Source organism: Haliotis cracherodii, unplaced genomic scaffold (genome assembly GCF_022045235.1).
Source record: "Haliotis cracherodii isolate W230 unplaced genomic scaffold, xgHalCrac1.p SCAF_2, whole genome shotgun sequence".
Lineage (NCBI taxonomy): Eukaryota > Metazoa > Mollusca > Gastropoda > Lepetellida > Haliotidae > Haliotis > Haliotis cracherodii.
In genome coordinates, this window is record NW_027266275.1 from 65,167,067 (window position 1) to 65,187,697 (window position 20,631).

The window sequence follows — 20,631 nt, forward strand, 5'->3', positions numbered from 1 at the left end:
GCAAAAAGTAAAACCTCCCAGGAGGTTATTACGAGATATCCATATTACAATAGCGAAAAGTGGCAGTAGGTTTATTATAACAGCTAATGACTTGGTGCCGAGTGAACATCATGGGCGTCATCTGAACCCTCCTCAGTGTGTGAACGTTGTGCAAACCCTGTCATTGTATGGCATACAGCCACATGGTTGTAGCTGTGTCATCAAGTAAGAAACATGTGCTCGATCCGTTGTTTTAACACAACAGCGACACCGCATAGCAGCTATATTTATTCCCGGGTGATGAAGGAATGTAGTGTTTATATTAACCGTCAAGTACTGACCATGAAGAATTCCTGTGATTAGCGTTTTGAATGTTGGAATTCTAGTCATCATTCTGTTCTGTAGATCTTCATAATAGCATCTATAGTCTTGACCGTTTTAAACCAATATCATCATGTCAAGATAGCTGACGTTAATAAGCAAGGATTATTTTGGTAAGAGGCAAATGGCATCGAGACCAGATGTTTGACTGTTAAAGTTAAATATGATCTAGATGTCTGACTGTTGGAGGCCTTGTATGGACGGTTAGGTGCCGCTGTCGGCGTCACTGCCATCATCGTCAATGAGAGACTGCTTGTCCTCCTTCGCCCTCGTCTTCTCCATGTCCGCATGATGTCTCAGCACATCGTCCAAGGCAGGGTTCCGTATCATGGTCCTCATGGCGTCATATTCGTCTATCCTCATCGTCACCTCCTGCTCGTCAACCGTCTCTATATTAGCAGGCCCGTCGTTGTCAACCTCGTTGTTGTCCAGGCTGTCGTCGTCACTGAATCGCATGCAACATAAAGACTGAGCGGAAGGACGCTCATCGTTCAGTCTTTGTATTTCCGCTATGCTAATGGGTACATTTCAGTTCCTGTTCACGCGTCACTGTAAATTTGTTTGACCATTGGAAAATCATATTGGTTTTGGAAACTGCACTACAAGCACCCTGGAACACTCTTCGAACGCCATTATTGCTAAACATGGACCTTAACTAGAAATGATAACCAGCAGAATGCATGTTATTGATTTGAAACAAACGTATCGATTCCCCGTCAAGTTCTGTTATGTGTTGGAACTAAGTTTAGCCCTAGTGAACCCTGATCTGCAATATTAATTCAGCATTTAGTTTGGCTCATTTGTGTGAAGGATTGGCTGTTTCGGTTCATTGGGGTATGAATCGATGTGCACAAAACCGATGTGCAAACTTTGGTAGGAATTAATACAGTTTGCATATCGGTTTTTTCGATTCATACCTCAATGAAGCGAAAAAACACACATTCAATCCTTATAATTAGATTCGACAACAATATTTATTTACAATAGTTTAACAAAACAAACAAAAATGACGTGATCGATAAACATTCCAGTCTCAGGAATACATGCTGTGGCGTGCATGAATCAGGCGATTGTTTAATTTATGCAAAACAAAGTCAGTTGCTAATCAAGGGAGAGTAGGATAAAAACAAGTTCATAGGACCTGTCAATCAAAGAACAGAAACAGTCATACTGTTACGACCCGGAACGAATATATCAGGGAGAAGGCGACAGTTTCAAATGATTTGGTCAGTTACCACCAGATTCAAACATTATTTCCCTGAGAACGGGGAAATACAGTTGGAAAAAAGCGGGTGAGAAATGAAACCGGAAGACATGACATTTCTGGAACCCAGGCGAGCGAGCCTGTTCGTCTGCTGTTTCATTCCTTCGGTCTGAAAGGGTAGTTTGGACAAGAATATGCATGAATTTCGCTGATTTTCCTGTGCAAGACAATACACGTGAGCAGAAAGGGAATATCATCGACTGTAATATTGGGACTCCCCAACATTCCGTAGGAATGAAAGTAGTCCGCTTCAGTGGGCGTGGCTTAATTCTTTAAATTCATTTGAGGAATGAAGTTGTATTTGTTGACGTTCGTTAGCTGATGAAGAAAGTGCCTCACGTCACAGATACATAAATCATAACAATCATTTAAGCATCAAACTTTATTTATTTAATGCGAACTACATCAACGTAGAGAGTCGTGACGTCGTGACGTCATCCGTCCAAATCATTCCATTTGGCTTGACATCCCTTGGCTTTACAAACGGCAGAAAATGGCGGCTACGGCAATGTCATTCATTTTCAAAAAAAGTTGCACCTAGTAAAGTTTGAGTTGGAAGAAATCTAGACCCAGCTGATGCTGAAAATGGTTTGATATATATATTAACGTTCTGTAAACTTTTGGTGTGTCTTACTACGGCTGCTGATGACGGGGATTACCGCTTGAGGCGGCGCGGTTGGATTTCCCAAAGCAATGCACGGAAGTGTGGAGCTCAGTGATTTCTTTTGGTAAGTCGAGCATTCTCTGTAAAAGCTTCGAATGGACGCTTCATTTCGCTGGCACATAATCTATCTGGCTTTAAAGCCTGCATCATTCGTAGCCTGAATCGATGTCTCTCGCAGACAGTGGGCTGTGTACCGTTTTGAACACATTTGGAAACTGGGGATGACCCCATCAGCCATGAAACCTTTTCCCTAATGATTTAGTTTTGGTAGAATGTGCACAATCCAAGAGAAATTGTCACATGATGATGCCGTTCCTATTTGACATTTTTAGACACTGAGGAATTCCCCTTAAGTAGTTCTGTATGTCCCCGCTCGATTGACAACCTAATCACGTGACATATTGGCGTTCATCGGGAAATGAACGACAGTGAGCTTGGTAGTGTTCATCTAGGGGAGGTCACCCGCTACTGTCAATATTGGGAAATGAATGCCATAACACGTGACCAATTCAGCTAATCAGAATGCATGAATTACAATCAACAAAACGAAAATGTATTTATATGGTCATAGAAACTAACATTTAGTTTGCGCATTCGGCTGTTTAAGCTGCACTTCCAATCATAGCAGCATTACGAATAAAAAGCTGATGACACCAGGTGTTCATAAAGGTGGCATTTAACAAATCTACACTTCCAATGATACCAGTATAACGGAGATGACACCAGGTATATTATGAACAAGTCTAACCAGCCCTTCTAATCATGCAATTATTACAAATATAACAGCGATGACAACAGATGTTCGTGAAGGAGCTGTTAACTTTCACTTCCAATGGTGACAATATTACCACCATAAAGGTGATGACACCAGATGTTCGCGAAGGAAGCTGTTAACTTTCACTTCCAATGATGTCAATATTACCACCATAAAGGTGATGACACCAGATGTTCGTGAAGGAAGCTGTTAACTTTCACTTCCAATGATGTCAATATTACCACGATAAAGGTGATGACACCAGATGTTCGTGAAGGAAGCTGTTAACTTTCACTTCCAATGATGTCAATATTACCACCATAAAGGTGATGACACCAGATGTTCGTGAAGGAAGCTGTTAACTTTCACTTCCAATGATGTCAATATTACCACGATAAAGGTGATGACACCAGATGTTCGTGAAGGAAGCTGTTAACTTTCACTTCCAATGATGTCAATATTACCACGATAAGGTGATGACACCAGATGTTCGTGAAGGAGCTGTTAACTTTCACTTCCAATGATGTCAATATTACCACGATAAAGGTGATGACACCAGATGTACGTGAAGGAGATGTTAACTTTCACTTCCAATGATGTCAATATTACCACGATAAGGTGATGACACCAGATGTTCGTGAAGGAAGCTGTTAACTTTCACTTCCAATGATGTCAATATTACCACGATAAAGGTGATGACACCAGATGTACGTGAAGGAAGCTGTTAACTTTCACTTCCAATGATGTCAATATTACCACGATAAGGTGATGACACCAGATGTTCGTGAAGGAAGCTGTTAACTTTCACTTCCAATGATGTCAATATTACCACCATAAAGGTGATGACACCAGGTGTACGTGAAGGAGATGTTAACTTTCACTTCCAATGGTGTCAATATTACCGCGATAAAGGTGATGACACCAGGTGTTCGTGTAATCATGTTTAACCTGAACTTTCATCAAGTGTGCCAATATTCTATTCAGTTGGGTCCTAGTCTCCTACCTCCATCACGGTTACCCTGTAGCCAGGCTACACGTCCAGGATGATGAGGGTGACCCTCGCGGACACCTGCACAGACAGATCATTATAGAGACTCAGTAGAGAGAGTCCATATCTACAGTGGAGGTAACAGAGTAACAAACATTATGATCCATTTATCTGAAACAAGTGTATGAATACATTCGGAAATCGTTCCGTATGCTGTGTAGTTTTCTTAACGAATATTTTAGATGAAAGCGTATGGGTTTTGTCTATGTTTCAGCATTAGAAAGAGATAGTTAAAAATTTGTTAACATAGTTTTGAAACCCACTTTCACGTGTAAAAATTGTTAAAGAAGTGGTAAAACCGATAAAGGTATGTTTGTAGTTTGTGTGAGTTCGTTGTCGAATTTCTGCATTATATAATTCATATTTCTTTCGATTATTCCGAGGTTAGAAAAATTATATTACCTCATTTTTGACGTCAGAGTCAAAGAATATCAGAGCCTTTGTGGAACCATCCTGCAAAAGATGTTCATGATATAATTCATCAAGCAAGAGAGACGTGGACGTGAGTATGGTTTGGGTCGCTTATAGCAATATTCCAGCACTATCACGGCGGGGGACACCAGAAATGTGCCTCACACAGAGGTACGCGGAAGGGCACAGGGACCTTCCTACATGAAGTAGGTCTGTGGGTTTCGTCTTTTGTGATTTTATCACAGAACAAGCACTATCCCGTGTATGATTAATAATATAAGATATTACGATTAAGATTAAGATCGTCCATCATATATGCTCGTGAATCGAGCGAGAACTCCTGTTTGATTCACAATTTCGGCCATGTAACGGCGTACCAGCTTAGTTAAGGAAGAAAGAAAGAACTTACACACTTCGAATGAAAGAACAATATTAATACACAAAGAGTTAGACTGCAATTCAAGAGGGATTACTTCAACATTACAAAATTAAATTTTCCCTTCATGTTGAGCAATATCTACCAGCTCCAGCTTTCGAGCATGCACTTTTTAAGAAGAGTTCAAACAGCGTCATACTATTGCTCAAAAGTTGTTTGATCATAATTACAACATTCACGACGTTAGTCAAGATTTAAAAACGTTTTATAGTAGACATATGGGGGACAGTTTCAAATTTGCCGCATCAGTGACAAAAATGATGCCCGATGCAATTTCCTATTTGAACCAAATGTTCCCGTGTTTTTCAGATGAAGTGTAGACTTGCCTTTGCATGTGTTTCTAACGGGTGCTATCAGTGGGGCAGGAAACGCTCTTTTCGCAAACACCTGGTGTCATCACTATTTTATAGTGTTTCGTAAACACATGCTCATGATATGGTCGGAAAAGAGTTTTGTAGAAATTATTTCGTATTACATTTATTGATATGTACAGGTTAAAATATGTTGATAGTTCGATTCGGATTCGATTGATGAATATAGATCGTTTGTGCGGAAACTGATTTTTGATGTCTCTCAAGAAAAGAACAGTGTGAAAGTGCTTGTTCCTAAAATCCTTCAATGCCACTGATGTCGATTGCATTATTAATTTGAATAATGTTGGTGTCCTTTCTTTCAAAATATGTAGCGATCGCCTCGAGTGTTCGCCCGGGCAGCGAAAAGTCCGGGGTTCGAGCCCCGTCCGCGTCACACCAAAATACGTTAAAAGAAGGTAATTGTTGTAACCCTGTGTGATGCTCGGCATTAAGGGGCAAAAACAAGGACTGGTCGGCTCGGAGTCTTTTATACTGCACGTCGCTATATAAGGGCAATAATCGTGGACGCGACGTTAAACCCAATTTCACCTCACCTCATCTAAAATATGTGGCAATTGAACTGTTTTTAGTTGTGTGACTATGACCTTTCAAACTGTATGACAATAGACATATTACTCCTTCGCACAATGCAATTCCATCCATCTTGTGGGAGTGAGTGAGTGAGTGAGTTGGGTTTAACGCCGCTTTTAACATTATTCCAGTTACATCACGGCGTGTCAGCTTGATGTGGGAGGAAAGCCCGACATGATGCAGGTCTCAGACGTTTACCACTTCGGTGAAACCCACGAGCACGGGCATGGTGCTGACAAACCTAGAAACATAATTGGGGCGAACCGGGATTCGAACCCACAATCATAGATTTCTGGCGTGTCCAAGGGACGCAACTCTGCACAGCGAATCGCGGCGCTTTAGACGACTGGGCCACCCGTGCCCCCCATCTTGTAGGAACTGATACATGTGACGACGAAGTTGTTCAGCATTGTTCGCTTTCTGATGTGATGCCATTTCCTTGTCTGATATGTAACTCCCAGAGACTGAATGCGCTCAGCTGGCATCATAGAAATATTTACTTTTTGATGGAGATTCACATTACGAAGTATCGCTACATGTTTAGATTTTGTGATCTTTATATAATGAGATATGTCACGATGTGTCATATGTACTGTGTATTAAGTAGTAAGGGTTCAACCATGTGTCATGTGCCACATCCCATTACCCCATTACAAGCATCAGAAAATGCACAGGTTCGTTCTGAACAGAATTGAAATAAAAAGTAAATGTGCATCCAGTTTCGCATGTTCAATTTAAAAATGCCGATTCTGTTTTATAAGATCCTTTTCATCAATGAACCATTGTGAGGTCATACGTGTCGTCTACAGTAGAAGAGACATGAAGAGATCAGATTCGCCTCTTTTGTGGTCATTACCATGCCAGTGCTCGTTAGTATCGCCAGTGCTCGTTAGTTTCACTAGTGCTCGTTAATTTCACCAGTGTTCGTTAGTTTCACCAGTGCAGTGCTTGTTAGTTTCACCAGTGCTCGTTAGTATCACCAGTGCTCGTTAGTTTCACCAGTGGTCGTTAGTTTCACCAGTGCTCGTTAGTTTCACCTGTGCTCTTTAGTTTCACCAGTGGTCGTTAGTTTCACCAGTGATCGTTAGTTTCACCAGTGATCGTTAGTTTCACCAGTGATCGTGGATTTCGCCTGCGTTCGTGGGTTTCACCAAAGCGATCAATTCTTACGACCGACAGGCCAACAATATGACAGCAATTTTAATAAAACTTAAATACTTTTGTAATATGTTTCCATTGTGGTGTTAGGAAAACATGAAAAAATGAATCCTTGAATGAAATGTGGGTACCTGAATGATTGTTATCTGAATATCTTCATGTTACCTACACGCTTGCGTACCAAACTCATGCGTCACTTTCATCAGTGTGTATTGAATCACAACGATTACAAAGACGATGATCAATCCTGACTTTCCGTGATATTCATCTCTTGTTGGTAAGGAACAGGATGCAATTTCGTTGTACAAACGCGCGCAACTTTATACACTCCCACTATTTACCTGCATTACCCAGTAACTGCAAAAGGGGCGGTCGGGTAGCCTAGTGGTTAAAGTGTTCGCTCCTCACGCCGAAGACCCGGGTTCGATTCCCGACATGGGTACAATGTGTGAAGCCCATTTCTGGTGTCCCCCGCCGTGATATTGGTGGAATATTGCTAAAAGCGGCGTAAAATCACACTCACTCACTCACTCAAGAACTGCATAACTAGGCCTATGTGAGTGAGTTGGGTTTACTGTCGCTTTGATCAACATTTCAGTCAAATATCACAGGTAGTCAACTTAATGTGGGAGAAAAGTGCAAGGGGACGCAGGTCTGGACGCCAATCACTTTGACCATGAAATGACACGGTGCTGAGAAACAAAGCAGAACAAGGGACGCAACTGTGAACAGAGAGCTGCGGCACCTTCCACCACTGGGCCACCAGTGTCATTCGCTACCAGGTTATAACAATAACGACACAAGACATTATATATGATGTTTATTGCAGTTATAGCAAAGCTTTAAAACAACAACAGGGCAAAAAGCTACTGAAATTATATGAATGGACCACTGAAAATCAGTGATGACACCAGGTGATGATGACACAAAGGCATCCTTTCTGATTTGAACGATCCAAAGACGGCATGGTCTTGTTGAATACACCCGACAGGGACTCAGTCTCTCTACATACGCTTAAGCAGATCGGCTCGTCCACACTTGTCTGACAGTTTGTATCAATGAAATAGACGGCTTATTTTACGAGTTTACAGTAATAGACCTCGAAAGTGATTGCCATATCAATCGTTTTGACAACCGTTTTTTTTATTATTCACAAATACGATTACCGTAGATGGTAAAATTATAAGATTACTAATCATGCTTAATATTTTACTTTGAATGATGTGTCATAAATTGTTAAATTCGATGATAGAAATTGTGATCATTGACTTCCTTAACGTTCAATGCGACATTGGTGAGTTTCGAAGTTGCATCCCACTGTGTACTCAAATGCTCTGTATATGTCTATGTGAACAGGCGTTGTGATTCGGGGAAAGATATGTAAAATGCATCATTATATTTATGAGAATTCTCTAAAAAGCAGGTAAATGTTTAGTTTAAGCAGTTAATTTGGGCACAGTTGCAAAGGCTGTTGGAACAATTTACAGTTAGGTATCGACACCTGTTGTGTGGGATCGGTTGCGGCGTTTCCCCCGGATCACCATGACAACAGCAGCCATCACCATGGCAACTGCAGCAATGAACATGACAATTGCTGGGACAGTTCCCGCAGAGCTGGAGTCCTTCTCATCAGTTGGTTCTGCAACCTGGAAATCTGAAAATGAAGACGCATTTCAAACATTTGGTGTTGTTTTATTTCGTACGTGAATCTGCACTGGTTTCTGTGGTTTTGTGTTGGTTACTGGGATAAAATAATAGCACAAAGACGTTAGCCTTGTTCATATCAACCAAACATACAGAATTTGAAATATAGAACATAGGGAATGGCCAATTTCATTGAAGGATATTTGCGCATGCATTCGTCTTCCATATTTACAGAAAAAAAGGTTTAAACCTAACATTTTTGCAGTTATTATATAAGGTAGATAAAAAATATATATTTTCTTATTATTATGTACAGATTAAAATATAAGATATAGCAAAGAGGGTTTTCGTGATCCTGGCACAGTCAGGCTATTTAGAATCATCATCAGTTCAGGGTCATATTGTTCTTGTTGTGTTTTTTTTAAATTATTATTATTATTATTATTATTATTACAAGACAGTTTCTTTTCAATCCAATAATCTAACTCAAAAAGAAAACGGTTCTCCTACATGAGATATAACTTTTATATATCTACCTGCATTCCGTTTCTCTCTAAAGGTAAGTGGTCCCTGGAAGATGTGGAGGTCATGATCTTTTCTGTCATCTGACACATCCCGACCTTGGCGATGCGGGGAGTAGCAGTCCCGACGACATCTCTGATCGTAGTCCGTGCCGTTGCATACTCGGACGTAGCAGAAGATGTATACATCCCGATTGTTGCGGACAAATTCAAATGTCCGGAACCGGAATTGAACATGTTTCTGGGAAGAAGTGTACTCGAAAGCTACGGTCTGGTCAGCAGGACATCTACATAAAAATAATAAGGTGTACAATGTTTAACAATAGACCAAAATCTATGTTAAAAGGTCTGCTTTCATTGAGCACATTAACGGCCAGAATATTCACAGTAAGTGTTTCTTTGCCGAGTTAAAACTGCAGATATCTAAAACAGGATACAGTAAGGAAAACGAAGGATCCTTTCCTACAGAAGTAATATAAGTCTACCAATACATATTTATCTAATGTTAAATATCTCAATTGTGGCATTTACTGATAGGCTGCATTTATTATTTTAGGTACACGTTTAGCGGAGTTGGATATACTAGATCACCATAGTAACAAAGCATAATCTTAAGATTCAATCATGTTTCCTGACCATAGATCTAGTGTCACTTACCCATTTCTGATAAGGTAGTACTGGTTATAAAAATCGTAAGGATTTACAGATGGTTTAGCCACGCAGTTCTGAAGCGATATCTTGAGTTCAGAGTCATCGGACTCCAGCCCGACGTCCACGTATACATCCTGATTCAGACCAATGTATATAGGATAGGACGTGATTCTGTAACTGAAGCTTGGATCCCTGTAGAAGTCCATATGCATGGAAAAGTTTCCTGAGCCACGTACAACCAGCTCATGGTCATGTTGAGGCCTGAAGTGTCCGACTATGGACACATCCCTGTTAAGGTGACATTCTAAGGATATATCCTTCGAGTTGAACCTCGTGATGATTGATCCCATCGTGGTGCTACCGTAGTATCCTCTACTCTGTGTCACGATCCTGTTCTTGTACACTATGTCTGATCCAGTTTCCTTGAAAACAAAGTAAATAATTGAAGTATGTTATTGTCACAAGCCACATGTGTGGCTTTACGTGATAGGGCTGAAAATACAACCATGAGCGATAACTTGTGTAATCGATGCCATCTATAGATGTAACGACTGAACCCTTCCCTCCTAGATCATTTCCAATGTGCCCCAGATGCAACTGTCTGGCCTGTGTGTAGTTTACGCTGCTCAGAGGTAAGGTTTAATGGCGGTTAAACATATATGACGGCGGTCTGTAATTAATCGAGTCTAATCCAGTGATTGACATCATGAGCATCGATCCACCTAATTGGGATACGAGGAGGTGAGGTGAAATGGGGCATGTGTGTGTGTGTGTGTGTGTGTGTGTGTGTGTGTGTGTGTGTTTCGTTGTGTGTGTGTGTGTGTGTGTGTGTGTGTGTGTGTGTGTGTGTGTGTGTGTGTGTGTGTGTGTGTGTGTGTGTGTGTGTGTGTGTGTGTGTGTGTGTGTGTGTGATTCGTTGTGTGTGTTTCCGTGACCTTTCATATCTTTCCTGGGAATGTTGGTACTAAAGAGGCGTAGATTACTTTCAATGGTATCATTGCATACATACAATGACATGGAATTGGCATGAAATGGATGTCTTGCCCTTACGGGATCATCCCTTATGAGTGAGAGTCGAGGTCATTGATTAAGCCAAAGGACATTTGTGTAGTATATCGTCGACGTTAAGGAAAAACGATATCTTAAGTAATAAATGTTAAGGTTGTCAAGGTCGTGGGCAGTGGTGATAGAATGACGCCCTCCAGTTCTCTGTGACGTAAGTGCCGAATTACCTCGTGAACGCGTGGTCAATTCATACAGGGTAAGAATAAATCACAACAACTACTGATTTGTATGAGCCTTGGTTTAGATCAGATCACTTCCGGTATAGTGTTGAATGAATTCAGCTAAATGGGTTTCATGGCGTTATTTCGGTGAGTGTGGGTCGCCAATGAATCATGTTGTTATTTACACATATTCAATCTATATCTACATATATCATCAGAATAGATTTACTTTTATTGAACTCCGTTAGTATATATTGTAATTACACTTTTAACAATTATATCTACATCAATATTTATATTTAAATCCTGTTTCGGACATTATGTGGAGTCACATTGTGCATTGAGTTAGGTTTGTGACATTACCAAACGCAGCACGAAATATGGACGGATTAGTTACCTCCCTTGTCATTCCACATCCGAGGATGTTTGAACGAAACATCACGACGTCATAGTAGACTTGACCCCTGCAGCTAGGGTCATCCAGGGTCAGGTCATATTCAGATGACCCCGGAAACACTTGTTGAATCATGTCACGGGGTACAGTCACTTTGAAATCCCTGGAGTCGCAGGTGACCATCAGTTTCCTCAAGGGAGCTAATGACAAAATAGAAGTTAAAATACGACCTTTGATACAATATAAAGCAACGGACAAAAAGTATACACTCGTCGATATTTCCAAATTTAATGTTGCGGCGAAAGTATAGAACGAGGCAGAGACCTTACACCGACACAACTGTGAGCTGCACTGGGGCGAACTCGATTTATGACATGAAGGTTGTTTGATCTAACCAGTAAATGTCATCATATTGATTTATATGAGCCAGGCTTCCGGTCGGTACGGAAATTACGTCAGGTAACACACCTTGACCGTGCTAAATACGACTGGACTTGGAATATATTTAAGGTAGGATTAGGGCTCGGTTTTGGACAGCAGCGTAGTATAGGCCCAAATGATAGCTTGAGAGTGGCACGTTTACAGGCGATTCATCCTAACTAAAATAAGAAGATATCTAAATTCTGGATACGTGTAATCCCCTCATGACAAAAGAACATGACAGGAACGCTGTGAAAGGTATAGAGGAAACGAGTTTCCAAACTGTATCTTTCGGGATGAGTTACAATTCCAGTTCAAAGTCACAAGCGGAAGGTGGTGTAAATGTGGTATATGCCAAAATTCTTTCGGATCGCCTTGGAGGGTTTGCAGCAGTGTAGGAATGTCATGACTGATATATGACGCCCTTGTTGGAAATTAATCGGAGAGTTGCATTCTGTAAAGTACTAAGGAATTAAAGAAGGACTAACTTGCAATATCTGGAAGTTCTGTTGACATTTTAAGATATTAATTTGAAATTTCAAGATAATAAGTGAAATTTTCAGGTTATAACTTGAAATTTCAAATTAGTGTCATGAAATTTCAAGATACTGAGTTGAAATTTCAAGATGATAGTTGAAATTTTAAGATACTTAAGTTGAAATTTCAAGGTAATGACCTTGACATTTCAAGATACATAAGCTAAAATATCAAAAAAATGATCTTGAAATTTCGAGATATTAAGTTGAAATTTCAAGATACGAAGCTGGAATTTCAAAATATTAACTTGAAATTTCAACTTATTACCTATTCAACTTATTACCTTGAATAAGATCATTATCTTGAAATCTCAACTTAGTATCTTGAAATTTCAAGACGAAACTAAAAAACAAAAACAAATGGCCCTAAAAGACTTCCGTAAACTTGAATGCCATTGGTCCAAAAATGAGCCAACTGATATCAGTTAATGGAAACGAACATTTCGTAGTATCTGATAGTTTTATGCCATGCCCCAGCGTTTAGAGCAGTGTCTCGAGAGAAATGTAGTACTGACTATTGTCCATTACAAAGCAGCTGTCCAAATACCACATGACAAATGAAATAACATGAGTGATCACTTGCAACAAAATCGAATTTGAAGTTGTCTCATTTCTTCTTCCCGTTTGTGCACATGGATATAACATCAATCAATATTCTAGGTCACTTTCGAGTTCAATGGGTTGACGTAAATAAGCAGTTATCTCCCTTCCACACTGCGTTTACAGAGCCTCAGAGGCGGGCAATTCACACTAAAAGTTCCTACCTCTTGATGACCAGCCCCACGAGTTGCTGCTCGACTCTGGAATGATAAAGGTGAGTTAGTGAGTGAGTGAGTGAGTGAGTGGATGGGTTTTCGTGAGTGAGTGAGTGAGTGAGTGAGTGAGTGGCCACGATTTGAAAAGTACCTTATATCAAGGCGTGTAAGCATAATGTGAGTGGAAAGTGGTGTATCCGACGGTCATCGCCTTGTCTTACAAATTAGAATTATGATGAGGGCGATTATCACAACAAAATTTCGGATTCTGACAAGCCCAAGGACGCAACTCGCATTTGATGACTTGGGCAAAGGTCTTTCGAGAAACGTGCAGTAAATAGTATATTTATTAATGATTGTTCACATGGTAAAACGTCTTGACAGTAAAGGTAGTGCACTTATCGCACGAGTACTGCATAATATATTAGGTTCCACATAGGGGAGTACAGTTGATGCACATGGGGATGCCTACTTCTTTCCACATAGTTCATTATCCTTGTCAATCTCCATGAAGAAATAAGAATGTAGAGATATCTCACGACACTTGTAATCAGCATACATGGGCATGTCATTTTCAACTTTCAAAATTCAGGTGTTGTCGAAATGTGAGCGTATCCTGCTTTACCCGTGGTAGCCGTCACAAACACATGCAAAGGCAAGTCACTTTGTTTTACACGGAAAAACAAGGGAACTGCATTGGACATCATTTTTGTCACTGATACATTAAATTTGGAAATATCCTCCACATGTCCACCATAAATCGTTCTCAAAGCTTTACTGGGGCCTTGAATGTTGTGCTGGAATACCCATTGATGTTGAGGGAAAGTTGACTACTGGAAAGTTGGAGCCATTCCTCTTGTCATGTACTTATGCATAGATATAAACATGAAACAGACAAGGTGGTTTCACTTCTCACTTATATTTCTGGTTCAGGTAGGTAATTCAGTGGAAGGGGCTTGGCTACTTGATGGTTATTTAACAGTTTAACTTCTTAGCCAGATTCCCTTGTTTTGATTTGTCAATTCGAGCAGAAATTCCGTAAGCATGAAGAAACAGATCAGCAAGAAGGGGAACACAGTTGATGCACATGGGGATGCCTACTTCTTTCCTAAATGTCTTATCCCCATATTTAACGTAGATGTTATCAATAATTATGAGGAAGTGTAGCATTTCACATATTGTTTTCTCAGTGAACTTTCATTTTTGACAAACTGTCCTGAACCTCTAAAAATAAACAAATACAATGTGTGAAGTAGCTGCACAAAATACCGTACAACGTCATCCCTACCTTTTCAGCAATGATAGCAAAATTCAACATTTTGACGTATAGGTTCATATGTAGGGGGCGGTTAACCTGCATTGCCCAATAACTGCAAAAGGAGCGGTCGGGTAGCCTTGTGGTTAAAGCGTTCGCTCCTCACGCCGAAGACCCGGGTTCGATTCCCGACATGGGTACAAAGTGTGAAGCCCATTTCTGGTGTCCCCCGCCATGGTATTGCTGGAATATTGCTAAAAGCGGCGTAAAACCATATTCACTCACTATAAGATGGGGAATATACTACAACTTTTGTTGAAATGAAATTGTGTTAAATCCCATAAAGAAACAGTGTTCGATGACAGTTATGGATATAGTTTGCAGGATTACATAAAGGGTGTCAACAATTGATTCTCTTGAGATATGAATATTTCATGTGGAAACTATTACACAAAATAGGACACAAAACATGTTCTGCCTATTTGCTAATCTTGTTCATGGTCTTACCTGTCGTCGTGTATGCCAAGGACACCTGTAACATAAAGATATTTATCATGGCAATAACCTATGTTTCATTTTTTCATTCATTTTCATTATAAAACACAGCGTACAACCCTACAAGACTAATTATAACATACGTGTACAGCAGGATATATGAAATAGGTAAGTATTTAACTCCAAACAACGATTGCTGATATTAACACTCACTACAGTTCGGTGAGTATGAAATACAGTTTGATGAGTGTACTACAGTTTTGTGAGTCAGTTCGGTGAGTATGTTCTACAGAACCGTAGAAGCAAAGTCAGGCGGGAGTACTTCGAGCCCTGTGCCACCAACGGTTCCGCATCCGAATACCACACTTCATTGGAGAGTGAAGGCCCAGTCTTACCGGTGACTTCGAAATCTTGTACCTTTGAAATAATTCTGCCACACCAATAGTGAAGTCAAATGCCCTGAAATTAACAGTAGATGATTCTACTAAGGTTAAATTTTTTTTTTGTTTAACCAATATACTACAAATTAGTTTTGATGTTTCTGAGATCCGACAGTTACCCAAACCTGCTATGCTTGACCTCAACCCTGATAGTCAAACATTTAAAGGAAGTTTCAAATACTCCACTTGCAGGACAGGAATCGAAAAGCAGTCAAGTATGGAGGTAGACAACAGGACTATATACTACATTTGTATTGATACTCAAAAGTGAATTAACTATGACAATGGGCTTAAACACAATATTTTAATTATCCTTTAAAGAAATAAGCATGACATTCTGAAGAATTATTACAATTGACCCACCTCCAGAGTTCCGTGGCTGGAACGACCTCCATCGTGTTATTGTACAGAGCATGGACGAACATGTCGGTCCTGCAAGATGACGGCCAGGTACATTTGAATTAACAACCACCTCAGTGTCACACAGTAGGAAGGCAGGAGAATTTCAAAGTTACATCTATAACTGAACACTCCTACGTCAGACAATGTGAACCTTGATTTATTTTTAAATATATTTTATGCCAGTTAATTGCATATTTGCTTGTACAAAAAAATAGATAATACGTTCAACCTACGTAACTTATACCTTGTTATAGATTATACAAACTTCAGAGAACTTATGACATACGTGTTCAATTTCATATATGTAGATCTGGTTTAACTCAATAATCATTGATAATAGGATTAATGTCTGTCATGTACTTTCTGACAGGTTGACACTGCCACACAGCGGAGGCAAGGGAATGACTAACTTCGTATCATCTGTTGTCTTATCAGGATTCTCGTGTGTTGCTATCTTGTCCACAATGACCCTGTACTTCAACAGTTGCTCCAGCTCACTGTAAATGACGAGTAATCATGGTGAGGTGAGGTGTGCTTGTGTGTGTGTGTGTGTGTGTGTGTGTGCTTGTGATAGTCCGGACTGATGGCGATTTATAATGCTAGGCCACTGAGATACCAGTCCTTGTTGTAGCCCGTTAATGCCGAGCGCCAAACATGGTAACAACAAGTACCATCTTTTAACGTCTTTTGGTATGAACCCCGGACCTTCCGCTCTCAGGGCGGACGCCCAGCCACTAGACCACGGTTTTGATGTGAAGCATGAACTACATGTAACGCAACCAACACAAATAGCATAATACAAATAACAAAAGCACATTTTCCAGAAACAAGTTGTATGCATTGTGAAGTATATAAAGTACATGTAGGACAAACAATCTATACAATAACACCTTCATGAAGCAGTATATATACGTTACATTCACAAGGTATTTAGACTATTCATTCTCCGTTGTTCAAACCAATTCATATCCAATAAGAGCAGATTTTTATGCAAAGAATATGTTCAGCAATACCTTATGAATATAGACTTGATCTTCTGGACGCCCTCTGGCAGTGAGTGGAATATTATGTTGACGTTGCTAATGATGTACACCTGTATTCAAAATATGGTCATTTTAAAGGAAGAATGGGCTTGGGCACACTGGCAATCCCAGCGAGCTAGATTCTATCAGACACCATTCATCAAGTTTGTAACCCTCACACTGAGACATTTCGTAACCCAAATCGAAAGTAATTTCGAAACACTGTCTCATAAATTACGTTATAAATATAATATTAATTTACATTTATATCACATTCAAAACGCCTGATATAACTTGAACGAAATACCACTCCATACCACAGGATATTACCTTTAGTGTGGCATCAGCAGTGTGCTTATCACCTTCATCATACGCTTGTATTGCAATTTCCACGTGACCCAGCATGGATGAAGAAAACAGCGTGTCTGTGAAGACACGGCCGTTGATGTCGACTATAAATGGCTTCGTGGTTTCCAGGCCGCTAATACCATGAACGTTTTGACCTCTGTCCCGGGAATGTGTTGTGGCGTTAGAGCCTATATCTTTGTCTGTGACGTCAATCTGTGCCAAAGCATGTACATTTGTAAATACATTTGTCATATTGATGAGCACAGTTTATTTTGGTCTTGATTTAAACATGTTTAACGTTTAATAATAGTTACTTTCCATATTTATTGTAAAATAAATATAAACTGAACACACTACCTCTCTTCTACAGTTAGAAGGAGTCACAGTAGTTTCACTATAACATGGTTTTGACAGTTTTGACGTTGGAACATCAAAATTACTTTGGTGACAGTGCAGATCCTGACGCCATTGTCAAGCAAGTGGTGTTAGAATTGTCAAGCAAGTGGTATTAGAATCTTCACCGAAACGTCGCTACATCTGTAATAGGGATGTTGACTATCCATACTGTCTTGCCATATATCCAGCATATAAATGCCACTTTCTGCTCAAAACTACTCACTGAAGTTGTCCACCAAGATCACGTGTCACGGCCCGTTTCACAAAGAGATCTTACCCTTCAAACGTCGTAACTCTCACCATTTACCATTGGCTTGTGACTGTCTCAGCGCAAAAGAGGCTTTGTGAAACACGGCCAAGGATTCTCCATACATCGACAGGAGGACGCTAGCATATCATGAACAGGAAGTAAAGATCATAACGTGATGAGAGAAGTTTCTACTGACCTTCAGATCGTACACCAAATCCCCTTTGTTCGCGTCATACAAAATGCCCGTAAATAGTTCTCCTCCATCCTTGAACACTGGTGGGTTGTCATTGATGTCTTCAACATGGACCTCGACGTGGAGGAGAGAGGTGTCACTTTGGTTGAACGGTGGATGGAAGGGGTTCTGGGGGGACTCATTCAGAGAACAATCCTTTGATACCTTGATAATCAGGTTTATTAAATCCTTTTCTTCCCTGTCCAGTTTATGATTTAGACATAGGGTTCCAGTTGTCTTGTTTAGAGAGAAATACGTTGCGTGGGGTTGATCACCACCTGAAGGACAATATTACCTTAGTGCTCATATATGATTAAAGATTAAATATGTATTACTGTTTCAATACAACTGGTAAATTCAGTGTAAATTGTATGACTCAATTGTTTGAATATGTAAACCGTAAAAACATGTATAGCATATTCTAAACAATAGGTATATTTAAGAGCATACTTACAACAAAACCTAAACATTGTGCTATGGTTACCATAATTCTCATACTAAAGATGTAACGTCCATTTTAAATTGATTTCGCACCTTTAGATATTACATGCCACGATTGAAAAAATAAAGTTTAACTATTTATTAAAAAAAACATGCAGCGAAACAGTCCATTATGTATCATTTTTGTTAGAATTAACATTACGGGCATACAGTTGTACATATTATACCCGAAACCTTTGTGTTATTTCCGAACAAGATGTATAAAATCATGATCAATACAGCGAGACATTGACGTCATTACTTACTGTGCATGTAATAACACCTTCTAGTGTTGATCTCCCCTTCATCTTTGTCATCTGCCAGAGACAGATTATCATCACACTCTGTCTCCTCTTCTGCTATAATGATATCATGCTTTCTGTTGGGGAAATATGGGTCATTGTCATCGATGTCTAGTAACCTCACCAGCAACGGCAGCGTTGTCTTCAGTTCCGGCGTTCCCTGGTCTTGTGCTGACACGTCTATCTACACAGCAACAATACGGCATCAGAAGGGGAGACACCTCATCTACACATCAACAATACGGCATCAGAAAGAGAGACACATCGATCTACACATCAACAATACGGCATCAGAAGAGACACCTCAATCTACACAGCAACAATGCAACATCAGAAGCAGACACACCTTAATCTATACATCAACAATACGGAATCAGAAGTAGAGACAACTTGATCTACACATCAACAATACGGCATCAGAGGGAGAGACAACTCGATCTACACATCAACAATACGGCATCAGAAGGAGAGACAACTCAATCTACACATCAACACTACAGCATCAGAGGGAGAGACAATTCGATCTACACATCAACACTACAGCATCAGAAGGAGAGACAACTCAATCTACACATCAACTATACGGCATCAGAAGGAGAGACAACTCGATCTACACGTCGACAATATGGCATCAGAAGGAGAGACAACTCGATCCACACATCAACAATACGGCATCAGAAGGAGAACAACTCGATCCACACATCCACAATACGGCATCAGAAGGAGAACAACTCGAGCCACACATCCACAATGTCATCGCCACTGCCTGTATCAGCCTTTATCACATTTAATCCCCATATGAACAACTGAAGTCGTGAGATCACTGGATTATGCCCGGAAAGTAAACAGTATTTTGTGAGCGACGTTATAATGATACATTTGTCAGTCATAGCTGTCTGCCCCTGACACTCCATCGCGGGTGACGTCCACTCGAACAAAATGGCCGACTCACGAAGCGTTGCTTAAAGTTAAAGTAAAAAATGAAACTGATGTGGAAATAAGTGCAAGGTACATATAGCTTAAACAGGCATAATCTGGAAACGAACGGCGTCGGCGGTAACGTTCATTTGGAACGTCATCTGCGTCTGTTAATATTAATAAGAATCCACCCGACGATTACCTGTAATATGTGTACCCTAGTGTACATAACGTCAACAATGACACAAACATATTCTATAATAACAGAAACTTCAGTGGAAACCTACTGTGAAAGTTGGTCTTGTTTCCCGGTCAAGTATTTTAGTGTTGGACAAATTGCCGGAGGTGGTATCAAGAAAGAAGAAAGTCCAATCGTCTCCCCAAGAAGGTTCGATCCTGTAGACAACCTGGCCGTTTTCTCCCTTGTCTTCGTCATCAGCTTCTAGGATGAACATCTCAGAGTGAAGGTGTTGCTCCTGAATGTCATACAGATATCTGGTCAAACTGTGTAGCCCTTGTCATGTCTTTCTCCACAGTGGAGTAGTACACAAGTATATAAGTTCCACCACTCCATTTAAGGGTTGGTGCCGTTTTGCTCATTTTGTTAAAGTACTTAAAGCATACAATTTCCCTCCAAAATCGCATTGGGTGTTCAGTATCTTTGGGGGCTTCACATATGCAATGCAACAATCGCCCATCTTTCAGATTAATTTAGAATTAATTTCTCCATCAAAACCAATTTCAATAATCTAAACATTTAATAGATATTACCCACAATGATAACGTGAGCAATGTTAAGAGTCACTCTACCGACACATGGACACTGTATGGCTTAGAACCAAGTGCCGTTCGAGCATTACCAACAAGTTGACCGTAATTCATTGACTGTATTCTATTTCGTCCCC

General features: G+C 40.1%; 1 protein-coding gene across 1 annotated transcript in view; it reads right to left on the minus strand.

The window, feature by feature from the left end:
* Nucleotides 1-564: 564 nt before the first annotated feature.
* LOC139467735 (cadherin-23-like) overlaps nt 565-20,631 on the minus strand; it is a 69,078-nt gene continuing 49,011 nt past the window's right edge. Inside the window, exons 16-31 of the mRNA XM_071249245.1 lie at nt 20,014-20,202; nt 18,773-18,992; nt 17,991-18,304; nt 17,131-17,361; nt 16,792-16,871; nt 16,189-16,275; nt 15,740-15,808; nt 15,332-15,395; nt 14,949-14,973; nt 11,479-11,675; nt 9,862-10,277; nt 9,220-9,491; nt 8,581-8,693; nt 4,493-4,543; nt 4,077-4,111; nt 565-805 (exon numbers count right to left, since the gene is read on the minus strand). Coding sequence (XP_071105346.1) covers nt 565-805; nt 4,077-4,111; nt 4,493-4,543; nt 8,581-8,693; nt 9,220-9,491; nt 9,862-10,277; nt 11,479-11,675; nt 14,949-14,973; nt 15,332-15,395; nt 15,740-15,808; nt 16,189-16,275; nt 16,792-16,871; nt 17,131-17,361; nt 17,991-18,304; nt 18,773-18,992; nt 20,014-20,202 — 2,604 coding nt within the window. The remainder of the gene's footprint in view (nt 806-4,076; nt 4,112-4,492; nt 4,544-8,580; nt 8,694-9,219; nt 9,492-9,861; nt 10,278-11,478; nt 11,676-14,948; nt 14,974-15,331; nt 15,396-15,739; nt 15,809-16,188; nt 16,276-16,791; nt 16,872-17,130; nt 17,362-17,990; nt 18,305-18,772; nt 18,993-20,013; nt 20,203-20,631) is intronic.